At 47.8% G+C, this 23,662-nt stretch overlaps 2 protein-coding genes across 3 annotated transcripts in view; both read left to right on the top strand.

Moving 5' to 3' along the window:
* KIFAP3 (kinesin associated protein 3) overlaps positions 1-8,357 on the top strand; it is a 72,477-nt gene extending 64,120 nt beyond the window's left edge. The window contains exon 20 of one of the 2 annotated variants that reach the window (XM_074151553.1): positions 7,897-8,357. In XM_074151553.1, the coding sequence (XP_074007654.1) occupies positions 7,897-8,005 (109 nt within the window). In that variant the 3' untranslated portion in view covers positions 8,006-8,357. The remainder of the gene's footprint in view (positions 1-7,896) is intronic. The other variant, XM_074151554.1, reaches the window with a different exon arrangement.
* Positions 8,358-14,288: 5,931 nt separating this feature from the next.
* Positions 14,289-23,662, top strand: part of SCYL3 (SCY1 like pseudokinase 3) — a 17,054-nt gene continuing 7,680 nt past the window's right edge. Inside the window, exons 1-8 of the mRNA XM_074151533.1 lie at positions 14,289-14,364; positions 17,003-17,292; positions 17,811-17,996; positions 18,653-18,766; positions 19,686-19,742; positions 20,505-20,607; positions 21,209-21,320; positions 21,974-22,051. Coding sequence (XP_074007634.1) covers positions 17,128-17,292; positions 17,811-17,996; positions 18,653-18,766; positions 19,686-19,742; positions 20,505-20,607; positions 21,209-21,320; positions 21,974-22,051 — 815 coding nt within the window. The 5' untranslated portion in view covers positions 14,289-14,364; positions 17,003-17,127. The remainder of the gene's footprint in view (positions 14,365-17,002; positions 17,293-17,810; positions 17,997-18,652; positions 18,767-19,685; positions 19,743-20,504; positions 20,608-21,208; positions 21,321-21,973; positions 22,052-23,662) is intronic.

The following is a 23,662-nucleotide window of genomic DNA, read 5'->3' as shown; positions in this document are numbered from 1 at the left end:
GTGCTTGGATGCATGCTCTGCCTGAATCCTCACTGTACCACGGGTCAAGGCCTGGATGTCCCCCATTCCCCCCGCCTTTCTGCACCCTGGTCTCTGCGCAGAGGAAACCCGGGGAGGGAGGGAACTGCAGCATTCGCTAACTGGTCTCCTCACTGGGCTTGCAGGGCTGCAGTCTCTGCTGCGTCCCACACGTCACGTGATTATTCTGCCCTGCAATTGTTGTCTCAGACCTACAGACTAGCACCTTCACCAACACTTAAAAACAATCCACTGAGAGGAGAGAAAAAACCACAAATTTTGCTGCCGGCAAACTCCCCTGTCTCTTGTTGGCAAGTATTCTAAACAACGGGCTGCATCTCACTTGGACAGGTTATAACGCTGTGCTTGTCTTGGGGTTAGAGACTGGTTGTGCCATTTCTGTGGCTTAGATACTGAGGGCTGTATTTTTCCCCTCAGGAGGTATTCATCTGAATATAACTTGCTTTGTCTGTTAGACGCAGGAATTTGATACAGCGTTATAGTTTACAGGGGTTTATGGCACGAGAGTTTATAAGGCAATATAGGATGGTAACTGTACCATGTGTTATCAACAGTGCTGTCACACACGAGTAGATTTCACAAATATTAGGACTTCAAGGATGTGCTGCATGAAATTCTGAATGCCTGCCTGGGGTGAGGTGGGGAATGTTTTGAGAGTGAAGATGGTATTTTTTAGAAACAATAATATTAAGTCCATAAAAGGAGAAGGTAGAGAGGAAACAGGGGTTGCTATGAAATTATTGAGATTTAACCCCAGCCGGCAGCTAGAACCACGCAGCTGCTCACTTACTCCCCCCAGTTTGGATGGGGGAGAGAATCGGAAGAGTAGAAGTGAGGAAAAACTCATGGGTTGAGATAAAGACGGTGAAATAGGTGGCGCAAAAGCTGTACACACAAGCAAAGCAAAACAAGGAATTCATTCACCACTTCCCATCAGCAGGCAGGTGTTCAGCCATCTCCAGGAGGGCTGGGTTCCATCACACATAATGGTTACTTGGGAAGACAAATGCCATACCTCTGAATGTCCTCCCTTCCTTGTTTCCCCAGCTTTATATACTGAGCATGACATAACGTGGTATGGAACATCCCTTTGGTCCGTTGGGGTCAGCTCTCCTGGCTGTGTCTCCTCCCAACTTTTTGTGGCCCCCCCAGCCTGCTCACTGGCGGGGCAGTGTGAGGAGCAGAAAAGGCCTTGAGATCTTAGCGACACCTAAAGCCACCAGTGCCCTATGAAAATTATTTCTCATCCCAAATCCAAAACAGCATTATACCAGCTGCTAGTAAAAAAGCTAACTCTATCCCAGCTGAAACCACGGCAGAACTGTGCCGATCTCAGGCTTCTGAAGGATGCTCAGAAACCTTCTGGTTTAAACCCCTTTCTCTGATACTCAGGAGCGGTTTTGCAAAGCTGCAGGTGCAATCACCTGCCTAGTGAATTATACATGTACAGATATTTTTTTTTTTAAATAAAATAGATTTTATATTTAATAAAATTACAAAATGGCTGGCCGACACTCCAGAGGGCTGTGCTGCCATCCAGTGTGACCTGAACAGGCTGGAGAGCTGCGCAGAGAAAAACCTAATGAGGTTCAACAAGGGCAAATGTAGGGTCCTGCACCTGGGGAGGAAGAACCCCAGGCACCAATACAGGTTAAGGGTGGATCTTCTGGAAAGCACTACTGAGGAGAAGGATCTGGGAGTCCTGGTGGACAGCAAACTTTCCATGAGCCAGCAATGTGCCCTTGTTGCCAAGAGGGCCAATGGAATCCTGGGCTGCATAGGGAAGAGCGTGCCCAGTAGGTCGAGGGAAGTCATTCTCCCCCTCTACTCGGCACTGATGAGGCCACAACCGGAATACTGTGTCCAGTTCTGGGCTCCCCAGTTCAAGAGAGACAGGGAACTACTGGAGAGAGTCCAACGTAGGGCAACTAAGCTGATTAAGGGATTGGAGCATCTCCCTTACGAGGAAAGGCTCAAAGAGCTGGGGCTCTTTAGCCTGGAGAAGAGAAGGCTGAGGGGAGACCTTATCTATGTTTACCAGTACCTAAAGGGTGGGTTGAAGGATGATGGAGCCGGACTCTTTTCAGTGGTTCCCAGCGATAGGATGAGGGGCAACAGGCACAAGCCGGAACATAGGAAGTTCCATTCAAATATGAGGAGAAACTTCTTTATGGTGAGGGTGACGGAGCACTGGAACGGGCTGCCCAGGGAGGTCGTGGAGTCCCCTTCTCTGGAGATTTTCAAGACCCGCCTGGATGCAGTCCTGAGTAATGTGCTCTGGGCAATCCTGCTTCAGCAGGGGAGTTGGACTAGATGATCTCTAGAGGTCCCTTCCAACTCTGACAATTCCGTGAAAACATGCATCCCCAGTAAGTAGCTGAGAGCCTCTCAGTCATGAGGCTGGGATAAGCCTTGTTGATGCAGAGTAAGGAGGGAGGATTGACAGGGTTTTAGAACAAGTTTAGGATAAAAAGAAATGTGGCTGAAATCGTGGCTCTGGTGGCAGCACCGTGTGTGTTTAGCTTGGATTTTATTTTCAGTGGGCAGTGATTTCAGGGTGCTTTAAGTTTGGGATACCAAACTGAAACCAAACCATGAAACTGATAGGTAGAAAAGGATGAAATTTTGGCCCTAAAGTGTAAACTCCTCAACTGATATTTCACACCCTAAGGTGAAGACTTTTCCTGGGCCACCTTTGCCTGCACGGGCAGTCACAGTCTTTCACAGTACAGTCCGGTACGATTCTTGCCATACTGCTTCATGCCTCTTTTGTGACTGTGCAGGCTTGTTTCCCAAGCAGTGTTTCTTACTGGGATTGCTCCGAGATCCATGCATCCTACTGGGAGATTTCCAGTTGGACTTCAAGGGTTTAGTTTTGACCAAGAATTTCCCTGGTGACCTGAGACTTGCCTTTCTGAGGCCCTGCTTGTGCCGGAGGAATTAGTACCCGTTTTTAGAGCAACTTGTCAGCACCAGCACTAGTGAGGGTGTGAACGCTAGCGTGGACAGGCTCAGGTGTCTCTCGCATCAGGAAAACTTAAAGAAAGCAGCCTTGCTCCGTGGTCAGTCTGCACTCGGGTGCTAATTACCCGAGCTCAGACTAAGCTCAAGAGCCTCCCTTCCTGTCCCGTGCACTCACGAGCAGCGAAGATACCTGCAGGGGAAGCCCAGCGGAGGGTTGCTGGCAGAGCGCTCCCTGTCTCAGGCTGCCAAGTCTTCCAGACATACCGCAAAGCCTATCTAGTCTCTGAGGCTCTGGACGCGGGAGGGAGTTAAGGAAAGTAAGTATTCCGTGGGACACAGTGGGACGCGGGCTGGCGTTTCCTGCTGTGAGGAGGGACACGATTGGTCTTTACGTTTTAAAGAACGTCAGGGCACCTAGGATCCTAGATGGGCATATTAATTTGGATGTCATGAATCAGAGTAAGTACCAATAAGCAGAGCTGTTAAGAAATCTCTCCTCACTCATGCACATCAGGAACGTTTTCCTCTCCAGCATGTGTTCTTCAGTTCTCTAGCAGTACAAGCAAATTGGAAAGTTCAGCTGTCATTTGGGGAAGGTCATAGATCACACTAGCAGCCTGAGTAATCCAAGAGGTTTTAAGTATCATAGCATTTAGTTTAAAGTGAAATTTGCTCTGACAGGGGCTGGCAGACCAATAGGAAAAAGAAATATTTGTGCTTGGAGAAGTGCATGTGTAGCGACCGCGAGTATAACTGATGGCTGGAAGTGATTTCAGTCTAAAAAAAACAAATCATTAAGAGAGTGCATAGGGGTAAAATACACAGTTCATATTTTAAAGGGTCTCAAAATGAACCAGTAACTGAGGTTAGCGGTACATAGTAATTAGCTGTGCTGTTCACTGTTTAACTCCATCAGCTCCAGGCGCGGTGGTGAACTTTGCACAAGGAAGCAGTTGTGCTTTGACGACGTGGTTAGCAAGCACCCATCCCTCTGTGTGCACGTGTGCAAATTTTTGAGATAAAACTGCCTTAACTTGCAGAGTAAAGCGATGGCCCAAGTCATTCATCCGAGGAGTTCGTCGTGGAGTTGTGTGATCTGTATCCGCTATACAGCTACCGGGATTGCACTTCTGCTGGGTACCTACTTGAACAGGGCTGACTAACGGGAGGAAAAAATACTAATTGGGGGATGAGCATTGTTGCCTCAATGGCATAATTATGTGTTCCTAACTTTTTGGGAAGACGGGCTGATGCTTGCTCTGCCGAGCACCGAGTTTCCCTGTGGATGCTGGGTTTCCCTGTGGATCAGGCCAACAACATGTTTTTTTTGAAGTTGATTGCTGGTATAAATCTAAGAACACATGGCACAAATCACCATCTCGGGCCAATCGTTACCCAACGAAGTGTTTACAGCCAAAAAGCTACCATCTTTCCTGGCTCTTCCCTTCTGCTGTTCTTGGCAGAAGTGGCAAGGATTCATCAGAACTTGGGTTTTAAACCCCTGTCTCCACCTCGGTAGGTGATGCTTGCAGAGTCATTGCCCTTGGCCTGCCAGCCTCATGAGTAAGCCAGGCTCCGCTCTCCAGACGTGTGTTTGCTGTTTTGTTGCCCTACCCCTCGGTTACCTCCTGGGCTCCATCCCCTTTCCTTCAACCGTGAGGACAAGTTTCTTGCTAGGGTCTGCCAGCGCAAACAATCAAATAGGCAAAGCTGGTATGTTTCAAGAGCACCAACGTGTAAAAATGAAGCCAACTTTTTTCTGAAGCATGGACAAGCTTTCATTTACTTACGAGAAATATTTAGATAGAGTGGTGATTTGACCAAGGCGTTCTAATGTGATTTTCTGTTCCTTTCTTTTTATTTTTTTTCAACTGTCCAAAGCAGTTATCAGCCGATCCATCTCTTCCAGTTTTCTACAGGACACTAACATATGTCTAAACCATTTGGAAATAACTGATACTCCTCAAAGTTTAAACTCTAGGGATCTTTACCTAATTACTTACACATTTATTAAAAAAAAATATAAAAAAAATGATTTGCTGAGAATGTGATTGAAACCATATTTTCCCTGCTCTCGTTATCAATTTAAATACCTTTAAAAGTTCTTTGAATAAGGATTACTAAACTGGAAGTAGCTGGGAAAGCTCTGCCTGCAGTGATAGAGACCCATTGCCACCTCGTGGCTCAGTGTCGTTATTACACCTCGTTTCTTTAGTTAGGTGGTATATCAGGGAGTGACCGAAAGAGGATCTCGAAACTCTGCAACATCAAGAGAAGCCACATGTACATTTAAGAAGAAAGTTCTGCTTCAGGACGTGTCTCAGGCTGCTGTGTTTGTTGTGTCCCTCTCTGCCACAGTCAGCCTGAGGATGGCTACTGTTTTCTGCCCTGTAAGCCAAGGCCTGGCCCCGACGAGCTTGACTCGCAGTCGGTGGCCTCCCTGCCTGCAGGACTGGCAGCCTCCAGCACTCACAGCCCACTCGCTCACCTACAGCATCTTTGCAGGTTGAAATTTTCAGTAGTTAGCCATACCATACTAGTAATAAAACCAACTTCTCCGCAACTGATGATGTTATAGAAAAAAAACATTGAAAGATAAACCCAGAAAAGCATTTTCTGTTAAAATATCTTTTCATTATAAATCAATCATAGATGCTTTAAGGAACTTTGGAAGAAAGCAATGGAATTCCTGAGTTTAAAGGTAGCCTTAAAGGATCCTGCTTCTCTGCAGTGTTACATACGTGTGGCATCACTGGGAACTTGTAGTAGCACAAGAAAACTGGACTCTGCGCTTCCAAATCCCACTACGCCTTCTTTAAGTATGTTATTAACTCCTAGTACTGAAAGAACTCTTTTTAAAGACTCAGCATTGTTTTATAGTAGTTACTCAACTTGTTGGTTTTCTGAACTACCAAAGAAACTGGTCAGCTTCATGCTAGGTCAACGTGTTCAGTAGAGCTTTGTGGCCTGTGTTTGGAAAGCTAAACCTGACAGCAGCCCACATGAGGTCTGTCTGTCCAATCCCTTTGCATACTGCAAACCAGTAACAGTGGTAGAAGTGTGGACCATCCTCTGACTAAGGTGAGTACAGGGTTTAGGTGTTTCTGGAGAGAAGAGCTGGATACAGACAAAGTAACAGGATTGCTCTTAATCCCTTCTTTCAGGCGTCTTTTAAAGCTTCGAGCCTGCTAATGAGAAAGCTGTTGTCGGGTACAAAGGAGGGACCTGGAGAAGGTGCCTCAGAGGTCACCAGCTTATTTCATAACAGGCTCGGAAAAGAGTAATGGGACTTTGGAGGGGATACAGGAAGGAATGGGTGGCCAGAGGAAGGTGTGGAGCCAGAGGCACGTGTTCACGTAGCTTTGCACCTCTACAGGGTACTACTCTGCTTCTCTCTGCCGTGCTGAAGGGACTCATCAGCCTTTAAGGTCAGACTGGTGGCTCTGGGTAGGAGTTATGACACAGGGCATTCCCAGTTCACATACAGACAGGCAGATGTGGAAATAGCAAAGGACTTTCAGGGTGCTGCATTTCTCAAGGTACATTCAGATGAAACAGAATTATTTTCTCTACAGTTTGGCTTGTTGACCATATCCCCTCCCTTTCAGAGGACAAATCTCAGCCTCAGACCTTCCACCTTCATGTGATTATTGGAATATCCCATGAGTGAACTAGTTTCCTGAGAAACGAGGTACCAAGGATTCTTTTCTAGGACTTCACGGAGGCACAATCTGAGGAGAGGATCTTTGCAAGGACAGTGATGGACGTGGTCTCCCACCACTTCAGTGGAGCCCTTTCAGTCCAACCGATTCACAGTGCCAGCTTTTTGCTGAGCCAGGGCCTGGGGCCCACCCATTGTACATCTTCTGGATGGGTCATTCTTTCCCAGCCCTGACGGTTGCATAACCCATGTTCCATATGTATAATTGGCAGTAATGAGGTTCAGCTTTTCCCCACTCCAAAAGCACTTTGGTTCTTTGTGTTTTGACAGTCTTCAGAGGGGAAGTTCAACTCCTTTCAATGCATCCTTATTCAGACAATAAATCAGAATCCTTTTCCATTTGTCCTTCTACTGAAGTGGAAGCTAAAAAGTGACATAACTATGAATAGGCAGTAATCCAGTGTCTTAGGCAATGTTCATTTTCCCTCTACCTCCTGCATGAGAGTTATTCTTGAGCATGAAATATGTGCCACTTTTCCCTACACAGTTCTTGTGCTTTAGGATCTAATTCATTGCTGTGGGATTTCTTAGGTGTAAAAGATGCTGTTCTGTATGAAAAATGAATCATTCTGTCTCATTAGTATATAGCCTTTCAATACATGATGAATTCTTTCTGCCACTTGGCTGTCAATCTTGTATCCCACCAGAAACACCGTCCTTTGCTGAACTATGTTGCTGTGCCAGATATTCTCACATTCTCATTTCTAGCTGGTATTTTCCCAGGGGCTTCAGAAACGTACTGAAGGAAGGAGGTTGGATTATTCAGATGTGCTGTGTAGGGCAGGGTTACCAGTGGGCTTTGCACGAAGCATGCTTGAAGCCTCTCCTGAAAGACATGTTAACTTTAACGTATAGATAGAGAAATTGAGTCACAGAAGTAACATGCTCTGCCAGTGAATCCATAAAAGAATAGAAGACGTCTGTCTCTTCTGGGATTTCTATTTGACCTGAAAGCTCTTCCTTGATAGGAACTGTGTTGACTTCTCTGCAGCACTTGCTTTTCCCACCAAGAGAAGAGGAGAGAGAGCAGTGCTGGCTAGAAGGGGAAGATGGCTTGCAAAGTTGCCTCACAAAATTATCTCCGTGGCAGGAAGAGTTGGAGACACCAGCACTAGTGCACCTTCCCTACTATACGAAAACCTACAGTTTCTCTCTTCTCTTTTTTTTTCTAGCATCGGAGTTGATGGATTTGGTCAATCACCGGGGGTTCCTGGCCGCCCGGCGACTGCGTATGGATACCGCCCGGATGAATCTTACTACTACAGCTACGGAGCACGATAAAACAGCCCGGTCTGCTGTCTGGGATGCTGCCACCTGCCCTGGAGGAATCAGCATAGCCGTGGCCAGCAGTAAATCTATCCCTTGGTAATGCATGATTGTACCACGATGGGTCCATCATTGTGTATCCTTTGGCGTGTGTAGCTCCAGATAAAGCTAGCCTTTCTGGGTCCAGTGTTTTAGTGACAGTGTTTACTCTTTGGTTGCTCTTTGTTATCATTTTTGTACAGTATTTGCTCTGTGACTTGAAAGCAAGAATTGGAAAGTTACTGGACTGGAACGCGTCACATTATGTATATTAAGCTACTAATTTAATTTCTATTAAATATAAAACCCTGTGTGGTCAGCGGTGGAGAATGTGTTCCTAAGCAACGTTTCATTTGTTTTACAAGGCATTTAAGAAGAATGCTTCGTGTGAAGTGTGTTCCACATGGACTGTTGCCCTCTAACACTTAAGTAACAGGAACACTGTTAAACCCCGGTATCTGCTGGCACTGCCCTGACACGTAGTTCCCAAAGTCCAGTCCTGGGTCTGAAGACTTTAATAATGGAAAGATGGCACGGATTCACTCCCCTGGAGCTTCAAACATTTACAGTCTAGTTTAATTGCTTGAAAACACTTAAAGTTAGAAACTACACTACAACCTTTACCATAGTGTTTAAATGGAGTTCTGTGGGCTGAGAGATGACAGCCACATCCTGAGGACTAGCAAGAGAAAAAAACCCACTGTAGCTTGGTTCAGAATCCAGAGGCAGAGCCTTCCCCCCGACTTCCCCATCCTAAAATACAAAGGCGTCCTGTCCTGCGTGGTCACGGGGCTTAGGTTGGATCTAAGCACAGATCATTGACTGAGCAGCAGAGACAGGCCAAGGCACCTTCACGTTGGACTTGCAGCGCGGCGATTGCATTAAGCCGAGTTTTGCAACGTGCAAAGGCTACAGCTGTTGTTAAGCCGTGAACCCCTACCCATAAAAAAAAGAGGTATGGAAATGTCCTCTCTGCCACAGACACGAAGGCAGAAGTTCAAATTTTCACTTTTTAAAAGAAAAGCTACCCCACCTCATTTTTTTTTTTTTTTTAATAGCATATTGATTTGCCATTGAATTGTTCCTCGCCTCTTTTCTCCCTCATTTCTGGCTTAACAGAAAATAGACTTGCGCTGGGGGCTAATGCTACTAACCCAGGAGCCAGTAATCCCGTAAGACTGGTGTACGTGCTAGGGAGGTGATCTTCAAAGCCATGGCGTTGCTTAGGAAGTTGACAGACTTATTAGTCTTACATTTAAAAAATATTTTTGCAATCAAGATTGTTTTTAAAGCTTGCTTTATCTGTAAAAAGCGTGGAGGTACTTTCATATGCACCGTTACTCACTGTGTTTCATACTGCGTGACTGGAAGCGATTCTAAAATTAGCCATGGTATTTCTTACCAGTTTTCAGCCTCCTCCCTGCGCTGGCTTCATGTTCATGGCTTCACTTACTTGGAGGTAGGTGGAAGAACAGCATTGCCAAGATTAACTAATCTTTTTAAAAATCATTTTCTATACAGTTTTTAACTAATTCTTATGCAGTTTCATAGAAAATGTAAGATCTTACTAGAAACACTGCAGAAAAACTTGAATTAAAGTAACGGGTTTCCAGTGTCGTACCTTTCTAGATTCTTTCCACTGGTCTGAGCCCACACTTTATCTGCCCAGCAGTTGTGCCACATTTAGTCAAAAGCTTTCAGCTATTTTTATAGTTATAGCTGTGAGAGAAATTACCCAAACTGCATATTAAGACACAGGCTTTTCTTTTCAGACTGGCACTCGCTCGTCAGGCTTTTCCAGAAAATTAGTGTGAAGTTATTTAAAGCAGTTGCCCTTCTCATGGAATGTGTTTTGGGGGGGGGGGGAAAAAATGAAGTGGGTCCTTGGAGTCTATGCAAACTATCAATGAAACTGAAGGAGCCTTTAATTGGAAGCTTCAGGTTAACGAGGAACTAGAGTTGAGCTTCAGCAAACGGGTGGGTGTCTGTAATTGTAATACAGTTGTGACCATGCTGAGAATAAATGGCAGTGGAAAAATCTCTGGCTGCATTTTTAGTATTCAGTTTTAGGAGTTTATGAGAAAAGAATAAAAGATCAAGTATTTGTAGCTTTGCCTGGCAGCAGCTAAGAGAAGAACATCATTTATCTGCAAGCAGAGCTTGGTAAAAATTACTCAGCACTTAGTAGCCTGAGGACAGAGCCTGCTAGCCAAGATGAAAACCAGCTGTGCCACTATACTCTCTAAGGCAGGAGAGAGGCTGATTTTCCCTTTAATTACAGTTCCTGAGCCAGAAAGGGGAAAAAAGATATGAGCACATAGACTTTTCAATCTATATCACATTTCCTGTGGGTGTCAGAGGGAGACTGACCTGTAGGGTAACTTTTTAATTATCTGTATTTATGGATTCAGTCCCTGAGTACTGTATCCTGCGTAAAATGGGGCGAGGAGGGATCTGCTTTCTTTTAGCAACTTCTACAACTTTTGTCCTTTCCTCCTTTTCCTGGTTTCTCCCCCTGACTTTGTATAGCTCCTCTTCTCTTTCCCTACAGCAGCAATCCCTAACCATCCCACGAGTATCCTCTTTCCCAGTCTGCTGCTAATTAATTAATGAGTTTGGTTAGGCAGGTGTTTTAGATGTAATTAGGCTGTAAAGTTAATAGCACAATGAAATAGGCATAGGCCGAGAAGTTCATACGTCTGTTAGCTATTATGGAGGCTTTCTGCAGACGTACAGTATAATTTTGGTGAGTAATCTACAACGTAAGATCTTGTTTTAAATCATTATTTGCACCACACTAGCACTTAGGAGCTTGCCAGGGCAACAGAGGGTGAGGAAAAGCAAAAGTAAACAAATATCCTTGGCCTATAGAGCTTATGAAGGACCTGATTGAAATCTTTTAAATACCTGTGTGTGCGTGGAGCTGTCTGGTAACAGCTTAACATGTGCATTTCATTCTGAAATAAGGATGCCATGACTCTGTTTAATCACTCTGGATTAAATGAAACAGGAACAAGGTGTATCTTCTTCTGGAATGAGCAGGACAAGCTCTGTTTAGATGCAAGAGATTTCAAGCCCCTCTGGCAGGGTCTTTAGTAGAATTCCTGTAATACACCACTGGTAAGCTCAGCTGTCCACTCCTCACGGGAGAAGGCTGAGAATAGCTACAACCTTCATTCCTTCCATCACCATCCTCAAGAAACATACAACACAATGAAGCTGGCTTACTGCTGTTGCAGCTGTCAGCCCTTAAACTCGTTGTGAGCTGCTCATTTTTCCTTTATGAGGTTAAGGAGAGAGCCCTGAGGCAGTAAGAGAGGTACGGGAGCGGGCGGTGGGGGACAGCACAGCACTGCACGAGGGTCACAGGTGGGACGTGACATTTGCAACCAGTCAGTCTAGAAACCCACTTGAGTGAGAACACGTACTTTGCTGGAGTTGGGGTCCCTGCCCCCTTCCACTTCAGTTTATTAAGAAATTGAGTACTTGAGAAATACTTAGCAGCAAACAGCTACTGTAATGAAGTTGTAACCAACACATCTCTGTGGCAGGAGGACATCACTGGAAAAGACATGGGCTGAGGAGCACCGCCCCAGCCCTGTTTCTTCCCTCTGCCTTCTCCAAAGGCCCCGTGGACTGGAGGAGGAAGAGCCGGGGAACATTTCTACAGTGCCGACAGCGACTGCACCAGAGCCTGCCGGACCAGACAGTGCTCCCCAGCTCTCCTTTTACACCTTATGGACTCTATTCCACAGATGTGCTTTTCGCTCCATCCTCTTTTACAGTTGCTAGCTGTCTGTCTCTCCACTATGCCAATCTCTTCTTGCCCAATGGATTTAACAACCAGTTACAAACCCACCGAGGCACTTGCTGAGAGCTCAGTAATCCTGCTTGTTCCCTGTCTGCTCCTTCTGCCCTCGAAAGAGCAGGAAGGGGGTTCACTCCTACCTCATTAGGTTCTGAGTTATTCTCTGGAGGAGCTTCCAATGGTTGTTCTTAGGAAAGGCAAATTGCAAAGTCTGAAGGGCCGAAGCCCAGCTGGTGTGTTTCTACAGCAGCAGCACAGCAGGGCCCCAAGCAGGGCGCGCGCCTCCGTACCTCTTCAGCTTGTCCGGAAAAATGGACTCGCGCAGGAGAGGCAGATAGCGGGAAGGAGTGCTTCTCCACAGAGGCACGCCAGCCAAGTAAATACACTGTAAAAGAGGCACAGCAGTCAAAGGGTGCTTTTTTTTTTTTTTTTCTGAGAGTTACATGAATTACACCACAGCCTGAAGCTGGGGCAAAGTGCTGTGAATAGAAATCAGTTGTTGCTTATTAAGAATTTTTTGTTGTTACCTGCAGTTGTTCAGGTTTTCCAGTCTTCTTCCTTTCTCCTGCCACAAACACACAGAGGACATAAAAATCCACACTGAGGCCCTTGAATAAACTGTGGTGAGGAATATCCACAGTTCCCCTTATTTTGCACTTTGGGGCCAGGGTCTTTTGGCATGACTGTCCCATTCAGGCCAAAGACTTTGGATCTTTCCTGCCTTTTAAAGAGGGAGGTGGCCTATCTGAACTTCATTTTAGTTTCTGTTCCTGTATACATCCCTGTACGTCCCCATCACATGGCACACTTTGTCTCACACACCATGTTATCTATGACCCGTTCTACTTTCCTGCACCTTCTTCCTCCCATCATCTTTCTGTTATTTAAAAAGACCCACATCACTGAGGTGCCAATATATCCCTCTGCCAGAGGAGCGGATTCCTCCTGGCACTCTGCCCCTTTGCTAACCCCGACATGCCAGCTTATGGACCTCCCAGTGCACGGTTGTAGAAGAAAGCCTTTCTCTGCTTGCTGAAACAGATCATGAAGTTCAACTGAGTGGAGTTTGGGTGTGGATCTGAGGGGATTCCTTTTTTCTGTCCAGATACCTCTGACTTTGTTGTGCTGAAAGGACTCTAGCGTGAACGAGCCACTGGCCAGCAGACCTGTGTCTCTGGGGGTATTTGCACTGTCCGTGCTCTGGGCATAAACTGGTAGGCTTCATTAAAAAGGTGGGGGAAGTGTATTGGTAAAGAATGCACTCTACAAAGTTCATGCCAGATTTGACAGCACAAAATTTAATGCAGGCTAAACTGGTGGAGTTTGGTTACTAAAGAAAGCCAAGGAGTTAGCACAGCTTAGACCACCTTTGTTAAACAGGCTGCCATTGCCATTAAACCTTTGTCTAGACAAGGCCGCGGGTGTGGGGTGTGCTGCTGGGCCCTGCTCGCTCCAAGCGTTAGGTTCAAAATGATTGAGCAAACCACATCCTAATGCCCTGGCGCTGCATGAAACTGGAATAACATTGGCGATATGAAAATAGTGTGTGAGAAGCCCGGACCTCCCACTGCACTATAGTAATTCCTTTCAACGTTCATTCTGCTGTCCAAAATACTCACGTGAAATCTCTCCCCGGGGTCACTTTACTCTGCAGCACAGAGAGCAATTAGTTTTAACGGCATTAAATACATCTCCTTATGATGCACGGGTTACACCACCAAAGCAAACGTGCGGGTCTCGGGGCGGCGGCGCGGGGCGATGTGTTAGACAGACCACCTGCCTCGCAGACGCCGTTTTCACCCTTGATGTCGGCTGGCCGGGACACCATTGCTCAATGCCCCATAGCAGGAACATGCGGGCTGTGGGGGGAAACCGTGGGAGGAAATTAGCCCACTAAATGCAGCCAGGGGACAGGAGGCCGCTGTACGTTCGAAGGAGGGAGACACCTATTCCCCAAGCGCCGAAGACCCATAAACCACTGGCACCACAGCTCGTTTCCACACAGCAAAGGAGGCTGAGGCGCAAGGCCGCCCGGCCCACCGTGCCGGAGGCGCCGAGCAGCAGGAGCAGGGCTGGTGGGGGATGCAGCCCGGCCGCCGCTGTGGGGTCGTGGGGCTGACAGACTGCGGTTGAGTCGCTGCCACGATTCCCGAGGGACTGGGTCGAAGGGCTTGGGAGCCCTGGCGGACTCGGGCAGGGAGCGGCGGCCTCTCTGCCGGTACCGAACCGCCGCCGGAAAGGGCAAGGGCGGCCTCAGGGGAGACTCGCCCGCAACCAAAATGGCCGCCGCCGCGTCGCGGGGCCTCGCCTTCGTGCGAGATGGCCGCCCCCCCGCCCCGCCCCGCCCCGCCCCGCCGGGGCCCGCCCGCCGCTAGGGGGCGCGCAAGGCAGAGTGGCGGCGCTCCGCCCGCCCGACTCGACGGTGCCGCTGCTGCCGGAAGCGCCAGTCGGCGGCCGCGCTGCGAGGGAGCGAGCAGCCGGTGGGGCCGAGGCGGCGGCACCCCCCAACCGGGGCGGCGGGGAGCAGGTGGGGAGGGGGCGGCCGGGGCGGGCGGTGACAGGGGCCGGTGGCAGGGGCTGATGGCGGAGGCGGGTAGTGAAAGGTGGCAGGGGCTAATGGCGGAGGCCGTTAATGGGGGGCTGGCAGGGGAGGGGGGAGACAGTGAATGGGGGTTACCAGGGCTCCGCTCCCCAGCCCGCCGGTCGTCCCCGGTGTCGGTGTCCCGCCCGTCCTCGGCGGAGCCCGGCCTGGCCTGCCCTGCCCTGGCCCACGGGCACTCGGCCCCCGCCTGGGCCGGTGGGCGGCTGGGGCTGGAGCCGGTGCCTCAGGCCTCGCTCCGAGCAGGTGCCGCCAGCCCCAGCCCGGCTCGGGGAATGATGACGGTGCCCTCCCTCCCTGCGGGGGTCGGTAACTCGCAGGTTGGGCATGCGGTGAGGGCAAAAAGCTGGCTTTCCGGGGAAAAAAAAAAACAAACAAACAAACAACAACAAAAAAACCCAACCAAACAAACCAAAAAAACCCAAATACCTGTAGTTGTTTTGAGTGCGCTGTGGGCCAGCAGCGTTGTTCCTGGCAGCCGGTGTCACGCTGGGGTTTCTCGGGAAGCCCTCCGTGTTGAAATGCATGCACTTTTCCCCACGCCCGGTGTCCAGGGTTGAACTGTCCTTCGGGAGGTGCAACAACATCCCCTTTCCTTTCCCAGGGAGGCTGTTGCCTGTTGACCGCCCACCTGTCCGCCTCCGTGGCGCTGCTTGCGCAAGGTGCCCGCTGGACGCTTGTAGATGCCCTGTTGGGAAACCTCAGCCAGTTCAAAGCCTCCAACAAGCGGCGTCCAGGAGGCTCTGCTGGCACAGGAGGTGGTGGGCAGGGTGAGCAGAAAGCTGGGAACTGCCTCGCTCTCGGCTGTGGAGTGACAGGGCTTAGCGTACGTGTTTCGGGTAGATGCCTCGTACACAGTGTTATCATTCCATAAAGAAGCTAAATTGAAATTCCAACCCTAACACAGTTTATGGTTTGGTTAAGAATCAAACCCAAATTGTTCTTAACGACCAGTCCCTCTGTCTTTCCCTGGGAAGCTCCGCTCCATCTCAAGGTGCACTATGTGTTACATCTAACGTTCATGTTTACAGTTAATTGAAAATAAGATATTAAAGGGTTATAGTGCGGGTAATGCTCTTAACCCACATTAAGAGTGGTGGTGTGTGGTCCTTGCACAGTGTAGTGCGACTGTCAGTTTATTTTAGCATCGGAAGAATTCCTCCATGGGCTTTAGCCACACCTGGGCGTACGCCTGTGCGAATGCTTTTGCCTGCTGGAGTTTCAGTGGCTGTGAAAAAGAAAAGAAACCAAGCGATAGCTTTGCCAAGCTTCTGTGTTCCTGAAAAGTGTGGCTCCTGTTTCCACAGGCTGCTGCCGCCGCTTGGTTGTTCGAGACTGCTTGCTTGAAGGCGCTCGGCGTTTGCCACCGAGAGTTGCTGGGCTCCTCCTGAAAGGCGGTTACCTGGAGCGGGGGATGCTCGTTTGGAGCTGGTTGTCGTACAGCAGCACTCGAGTTAGATGGCAGTTATGCGAATGATGTTACGATGCTTCTGAACTGTGGGCATCCCTGAAGCCAAATTTGTAACCGACGAATACGTCCGTATGGATTTGGAGGAAACGTGAGCCACTAGGTCAGTTTAGGTACTTTCAGCTGTCCTGTGCAAAATCTGACTGAAAAATATTTACAGTAGAGCTAGCAAACAAAGCAAAGCCGGAAAGAGCAGAGAATGCAGATAAATGCCCAGCCTTAAAGCGGTTCTCCAGATGCAAAAAATGTATGGGGGTGGGCAATGTGTTTCCCTCACTTTTCCTGAAAACGGAGGTTTTGCTCTCTCCTTTTCTCAGTACTGAAGATGGTTTGCTAACCTCTGTATACAGCCTGGTATTCAGAGCCTCACCCGTAGCCTGTGATCACAAGCCTGATTACAGAGCATATGCTCGGTCAGTGTTTTCTGAAAGAGCCCCTGCAATCAGCGTGTTTGTTTTACCAGTTTTGTGTGTGAGGAAGCAGCACAAAAATCTGTGTCAGCCTCTTCCTGGCAGAGGCTGTGGGAGGGAGGAAGGAAGGAAGGAAGGAAGGGTTGGCAGGCAGATGGAATGCTTGTGAGATGGAGAGAAGGTAATGGGGAGGGAAAGCATGCTGCTGGAGGAGGTTACCTGGCTGTAGCTTCACTGAATTCCTCTGTGGCTTGGAGAATTGAGGAATGGCTGCTTTTAAGATGGCTGGGGGGCTTCTCGTGCCCTAAAGTGGTGGCAGTCACAGTTCCTAACTGCTGACTGGGCTTAGTCTGAATTAAACCTCTGGAGTAGGTGTCTGCATGGCTGGGGATATTGGTGGATCGTGGTTTTGGTGGATTCTAGGTTTGGTAGCCAGGTCAAGGACTAGTTGTGGATGCCGTACTGTCTATTCATCTGTGGCTGAGCTGGTGATGTCTGGTGGCGATGCTGGCACAGGTGCCAGTGCAGCCCTTGCTCCACAGCTAGAGAGCTGCTCTCCTGTTGATCTGAAGGCTTTTGTGGACTCTCGGTTTCCCTTATAATGGATGGGTATTTTATTCTTGTCCTTAAATTGAAGGAGAGGATGCTGGTGGGAGGAGGTTCATCATGGCTGTCTCATGCTTTTCAGAAAATGCTCTGAAGGCGAACTGGACAGTGCCCACGGGACTGAATCGGTCTGAAAAAATCTTCCTTCACCCGGAGGCCTGTTTGTCATCAAGAGGGAACCTCTACAACAGCCAAACTCTGCAAGTGATGGGCTCGGAGAACAGCGCTTTAAAGAGCTACGCACTAGAAGAGCCACCGTTCACGCTGCCAACTGGACACACAATTTATCCGGCCGTGCTACAAGATGGCAAACTTGCTTCGGTCTTTGTGTACAAGCGAGAGAATGAAGATAAGGTTAATAAAGCTGCCAAGGTACTGTAGAGAGCATGCCTGGGACAGACTTGTGAGGGCTATCCCTCTTTTTTTCTTGGAGGGATGGGAATCCATGAATGAGGTGGGGAGTAAGGACAGGAGAAAAGGTCGAAGTTGACTCTGGCCGCAAACAGCTGCCGTGCAGGGGGGAAGAAGGGGGTCAGCAGCTGTGAAGCTCATGGTGTGCTCCACAATGTGAGCGGTGGTGGGAAGTGGTGTTTGGATAGCAGTACCTGCATTACTTTGCAGAGTACTGGTCTTGCCCTGCAGATCTAAGTCAGAGAGTCTTTTTTTAGGTGGACCCTAGCCTGAATACTGTGTGTATTCTGTGTAAGACTTTATGTAGATGTGTTATAAAAGGTTCTGCAATGAGTGAGTGAGTGTGCTGAGTGCGTGGTGAGAAGCAGGGCTGGGCTATCTAAATGCAAGCAAAAAATGTGGCTGGAAGGACAAAGCTAAGCTCTGCAGCCAAAGAGATGCCTTGGATGAGACTTAACAAATGTCTCTGTTTCTGGAAGCACCTGAAAACCTTGCGCCACCCATGCCTTCTGCGCTTCCTCTCTTGTACTGTGGAAGCAAATGGGATCCACCTGGTTACAGAACGTGTGAAGCCTTTGGAGATGGTCCTGGAGATGCTCTCTTCTGCAGAAATCTGCGCAGGGATCTACGATGTATTGCTGGCACTCATCTTCCTCCATGACAGGGTAGGTACCACCGGCAGCAGATCTCAGGCTTTGAGGGGAGCCAGATGAAACATGACAGGAGAGCCTTGTACCTGGGCTTGCCTGGATAACTGTCTCATTCCTGGTTTTTCACAAAAAGACAGAAAACTGCTAAAATCATTGGGTGCTTTGTAAGAGGAAGGGTAATTGAAAATGCTGTGGGTTTTGGAAGTAAGGGAGCAGTTCCCAGTTTATGAATTGACAACTCCTTGCAGTGCTTCTTACTTTAGGGAAATGGATTGCTCGGACTTGGCATTTATTTACAGCTGTTGCCACGTGTCAGAGATTGGTGTCACCGTTCCCCTGTTTTGGCACTGTATGTTTGCCCAGGACTGCAGTTTAATCCCAGCTCAGAGTGTAGCTTTCGGGCTTTGTGTTCATAGTTGGATGTCTTCTCTGGATTTACAGTTGCATTGCAAGGGCTGTGACAATTAGAGCTTTGTTCTAAAACCCCAGCCCTTCTGCCAAATACCTGCCAGTCACCTTCAAAATCCTGAAGGACCTGTAGAATTGTGTGCTTTTTGGCTGCTTTTCGGCTGCTTTTCCTCAGTACGTCGCAGCACCTAATTAGCACTGATTAAGATTTTCCTTCCTCATCTATCCCCAAGCCTATTATCCTATTTTTTTTTATGTTTTAGGGAAACCTAACGCATAACAATGTCTGTTTATCATCTGTGTTTGTAAGTGAGGATGGGCACTGGAAGCTGGGAGGAATGGAAACAGTCTGTAACTTCAATGAAGCCACCCCAGAGGTAAGAGCCAAGCAAAGCGCGACTTCTGACGCCCAGGCCAGGGCTCCTGGCCTGCTGAAGGTGGCCACCTATGGATGTGAGGGCCCAAGTCCTTCCAGTTACTTGTATTTAATACTGTGTTGGCTCGCTTCCAGCTCTGACCTGAATCTTTGCTCTAAGGACACTGTAACTATAAAACTATAAGACAAACTGTGTTTGTCTACACAAGCAGAAACTAATTCCCCATTAGCCAAAAAGCAGCTACTTTTCTAAGGGAGACTGCTGGCTGGAGGGTAGGTTAAGACTGAAGAGAGTGAGAAATCTGCTCCTCTCGACTGTTAAAAACGAACTAAAAAGAAAAAAAGCTTTAGCTTGAAGCAGGAAGATCCAGGTTGAAATGAAACAATAAGAAAAATAATTTAAATGACTGTAGCTTTTGCTGCTGGCATCTTCATTGCTCGTTACTGATCCTAGCAGAAAAATTCCTGGTTTGATTTGTGCTGCATGCTGTGCAGAGTCATTGCTGCAGCCCGGCACTGTGCTGTAAATGTGTATTGCCTTTTCTCCCAGAGGATCTACAAATCCTTCACGACTGAGTGTCCCTGGTGTGTATCACCTTTCAGAAGGGATCAGGCAGACACACAACTAGTGCACAACAATGCAAAGAGCACGGCAGTAAAAACTGACTGCTAAAGCTCATTAAGTCCTTTCCCCGTCCAGTTGGATCATGTGGGACGATAGGACTGAAGACTTAAAGGGATGAGTTGGCTGTGATGCCCTGAAGTTGCTTTCTGTCAGCTTGGTGCTTCACACCTGGTCCATTTGCGCTTCCCCTCCGGGCAGAGCAAAGCACAGCCTGCCCTGCATGGCAGGGGCAGACCTCCTGCTGCTTGGCACACATAAGCGATGGAGGCAACTCATGTCTCCCCTCTTCTTCCAGTTCCTCTGTCATGTCAAGTCGGTACGAGACCAGTCGTGCATCCCTTGCGAGGAGATGGTGAGTAACATCGCTTGGTGGAGGAACTTCTTGCTGGCAACAAATAAAAAAAGTGCAACGTTTGGGAAATAGTTTTCATTCACATGTTTTATTTCCTTATGCCCAAATGGGAGGAAGTGGCTGTTAGATAATACCTGAGGTTTACCCTCTTCCTTTTTCCCCCGCTTCCCTCCCGTCTCTGGTTTGGGTACGGCGTTGGGCAAAGGGAAGTGAAATTCTGAATAAGGAGTGGTGGGACAGCAGGTTGTCGTAATATTTTTTTCAAACATTTTGTGTTGCAGCTTTAATGGTTCTAAATCACCAAAGCTTTGCAAAAATTACAGAGCAGTTGCTGAGATTGCCCAGATCACTGTGGTCACACAGTTGTGTAACTTTCACATACAACAGCCTTCCTTTTTCCTCACTCGTTAGTAACCTCCCAGCTATTAATCCTATGAGTTGCTTATCTTAAAGGAGCGCTTGCTTTCTCTCTAATTAACACCTGTTTCCATAGAAATGCCGAAGGTTGTTGACTTGCAATTGCTGGGTGCATTCATGGGGGAGTTGTTTCATCGTGGTGTAGTTGCTCTGTGGGCTATAAATTCCCCAGTGGAGATTTTTTTAGCATAATATTCTACTTGTAGAATACTTAGTGGAGCTTCGGTGCTATAAAAAGAATCTGAGAGCGTATCTGGTGGGGGAGGAATAGAGATTCATGGAAACTATCAAGTATTTCATAAACTCCTGCTTTGCTGATCTTTTTGGGTTTTTTGGCTTTTTCAGTCTGCAGATTTCAAAATTCTGCCCAGCAGCTATGGGCACGCGAGGGATGCCTACGCGTTTGGAACAATGGTCGAAAACCTCCTGTCAGTCCTAAATGATCAGGGTGAGGAATGACACGTTTATTTTGCTGTTGACTGGCCTCTGTAGCTTCTTTCTTGCCTGTGTCAACTGAGCCATTTGCCTTCTGTTGCAGCTGACATGTGCTGCAGGTTCCATGGCCATTGTCATTCTTCATGTTGGCTAGGTTAAAATACAAGCTTCAGCTGCTCCTGCATCTCCCTCTTGCTGCATTTAAACATGGTCAGATATGGCTGGAGGTCACCAGCCTGTGAAACATGAGCACTCCCAAATCTGCTCTGTGGCAGTCAGAGCTTCACTTGGTCTCTGTCCTACCAGGCGATTCATCAAGGGTTATGGAGGTGGGTGCATGGATGTTGTGTATCACAGCAGAGCGAGAGCTGCTGCCTTCTAGCAGAGATGGGGCAGGAAGTTTCTTGGAGGACAGTAGCAGTCCTTGGTGCCCCAATAGCCAAGAAGTTAGGGAGAGAAATGGAAATGTTACCTTCCCTTTTGGATGTATATGAGCAGTTTTGCTATCAAATAGAGCTTCTAAAACTAAGGTTTTTTGGGAGGGTGGAGGGCTCCTAAACATAGCTTGTTCAGTGTTGAGTGAAAAATCTAACTGTAGGTGCTCTGGCTTTCAGTTTCAGCAGACATTCTCTCCAGCTTTCAGCAAACCTTGCACTGTACGCTGCTGAATCCAGATCCAAAGTGTCGTCCACCACTGTCCAGCTTATTGTCTCATGAGTTCTTCAGGTAAGGAAAGGAATATCCTGCCCCTCTCAGGATGTCTTGATCCTGCTTGTTTCTGTTGCAAACGTTAATTTGTTGAAGGTGTTACTTATCAGATGGGAAGTGCAGACTTAATCCCTACCTCTTTGACAAAGAGACTCCTTAAATTAAGAAATCATTATCAGCCTTCCAAATGAGGTGCAGAACTAGCAGTGGTGACAGAAGTGCGTCCCTTAGTCACACACAGTCAGTTGGATCTCCCCAAGCTCACGGGAGGTGGTGGGAAATGCTCTAGAAAACAAAAACATCAGCGATATTGCTGGAGCAAAGCAGGCTCCGAGATAATCCAGAAAGACCTGCATCTGCTGTCACCTGGGTGCTTCTCTGGGTGGCACTTCCTTCTGTTCATTGCCCCAGGAAGGTGGTCAGAGGTGGCTGATGCCGCGTTGCGCAGGTCTCCCTGTAGATTGCTAACCAAGTGCAGCCCTGCGCAGGTGCAGCCGTTGGGCAACAGGTCAGACCCCCAAGCCGGCATTCTCCATCCACTGGCATTTGTCTCGCGTCCCTCCGTCCAGTTCTGTCTGCTAAATGAAGGATGGGGATTTGCAGTCTCTTACTTGTGGGTGGTTTAAGCATCAATGAGGATCACGCTTGACAGCCTATGTTTTTGTGCTTAGGAATGATTTTCTGGAAGTTGTGAACTTTCTGAAAACCTTAACACTGAAGTCTGAGGAGGAAAAAACTGAATTTTTCAAGTAAGTGAAGAACTGTAATCTGGAAGCTTCTTATTTCAGAAATACCTCTGCCAAAAGGGACTGAGGGGAGGGAGACCTGGGAAGGCCAGAACGGTAGTCCCTCAGGTGCCAGATTTTGATTGCTTTGGCAGAACATTGTTTGCTCTGCAATATTTTGGATACTCCAGCCAAAGTAATGATCACATCAAACAGGAAACTATTCACTTCCTCCTTTCCCAGTTTGTTGTGAATGGTTTGATGTTTGGGAGGAGCGGAACCTGCTGGGCTCTGCATCATTCTGATACTCACCAGCCTCCGGAGTGACGCAGTGCACAGCCGTACAGAGAGCAGTGGTTTTACCTGCTGCAGACCAATTGCTGTCACTGGAGAATCAGTCAGAAACTGGACTGTAGTGACACGCATGACTTCAGGTGTGCTTTTCTGAATCCCATTTGCTTGCTGGCAGCTGGGTTGAACTCCTGCAGGGCCAAGAACAGAAGCTTTTCCAGGAGTACAGGGATATGAAAAGGAAATAATTTTTCCATTGTCCGTGTTCTAATGGAGTTAATGCACTTTGTGGGGCATAATGCCGGTGTTATTAGCAGGAGTTAAATTATTCAGGTTCTCTTCCACCCACTTTAGCAGCGCTGTCCTGTCTCCCGCTGCACCATGGTTAAGCAGGAATCACTTGAAAAGCCCATTCGTGTGCTGTATCGTTGCCGTAGAGGAGGGAGTGCTGCCTTAAAGCTCATCTGCTCAGGCTCTGGTGAGCAGTTCCTCACCGGAGCTGTCACGGGGCCCTGTTGCTTTACACAAAGGCTGTCTGCTTGTCCACTTTCCAAGTACTCTAAAATATCAGAGAGCTTCTCTTAATGTGCTGGAAAAAAAGGATCTTCCTCTTGCCTTACTCTGCGAAGTAGCTTTATTTTAGATGTGACTTTGCAAAAAAGGGGAATTCTAGCACCAGGCACCTCTTGAGGCTGAAATTTTTTTCCATTTAGGCAGATCTTAAAAACTGCTAACGAGGGAGTTTTCAGTAAGACATGTTGGGTGAGTTAATCTTGTGGTGCCAGCCCAGTCTGGGTGAAGTTGTTGTCTGTAATGGATGTCTCGGCTGCAGTAGTGCAGCATCTGCAGGAAATTGTATTGTTGTGGTCCCCAAGAAGTTTTCTGTAAGGGAAGCTTCTGTGTAGTGATGGTATTATCTGGGCCTGAAAAAGGGAGAAGCTGAATTTTTCTTTCTTTTTTCCATGTAAAAGAGCCTGGGTGTTCTTACAGAGCTATTTTCCTGCCTGTTTTATACTTCTGTGGTCACCATCAGTTGCAATGCTATTTTGATTTCACTAGTTTGAGACTAAGTGGAGGAACTATGAGGAGAAAGGGGATCTTAGGAGCATTCAGAGTGGTTCCCACTATCTCTGTGAGAACAGTGTTTACTGAGGGAGGGAATGAATACTTTGCTTAAAGATAAGGGAGTGTTGCCCCTTTATCAGGCAGAGGGGCTTTCACGGCATATGCAGTATTGCTCTTAGTCTCCTCCAAGCCTAAAAAAAAAGCAGTAACTCCTACTGATGTTTTAAAAATGAAAATCCTACAAAGAGAAGCAGTTGCACAAAATCAAACTCTGTGAAT

This window comes from Numenius arquata, chromosome 8, assembly GCF_964106895.1.
Source record: "Numenius arquata chromosome 8, bNumArq3.hap1.1, whole genome shotgun sequence".
Classification (NCBI taxonomy): Eukaryota; Metazoa; Chordata; class Aves; order Charadriiformes; family Scolopacidae; genus Numenius; species Numenius arquata.
Note: the sequence above shows the minus strand (reverse complement) of the source record. Positions and strands in the feature narration are given on the sequence as shown.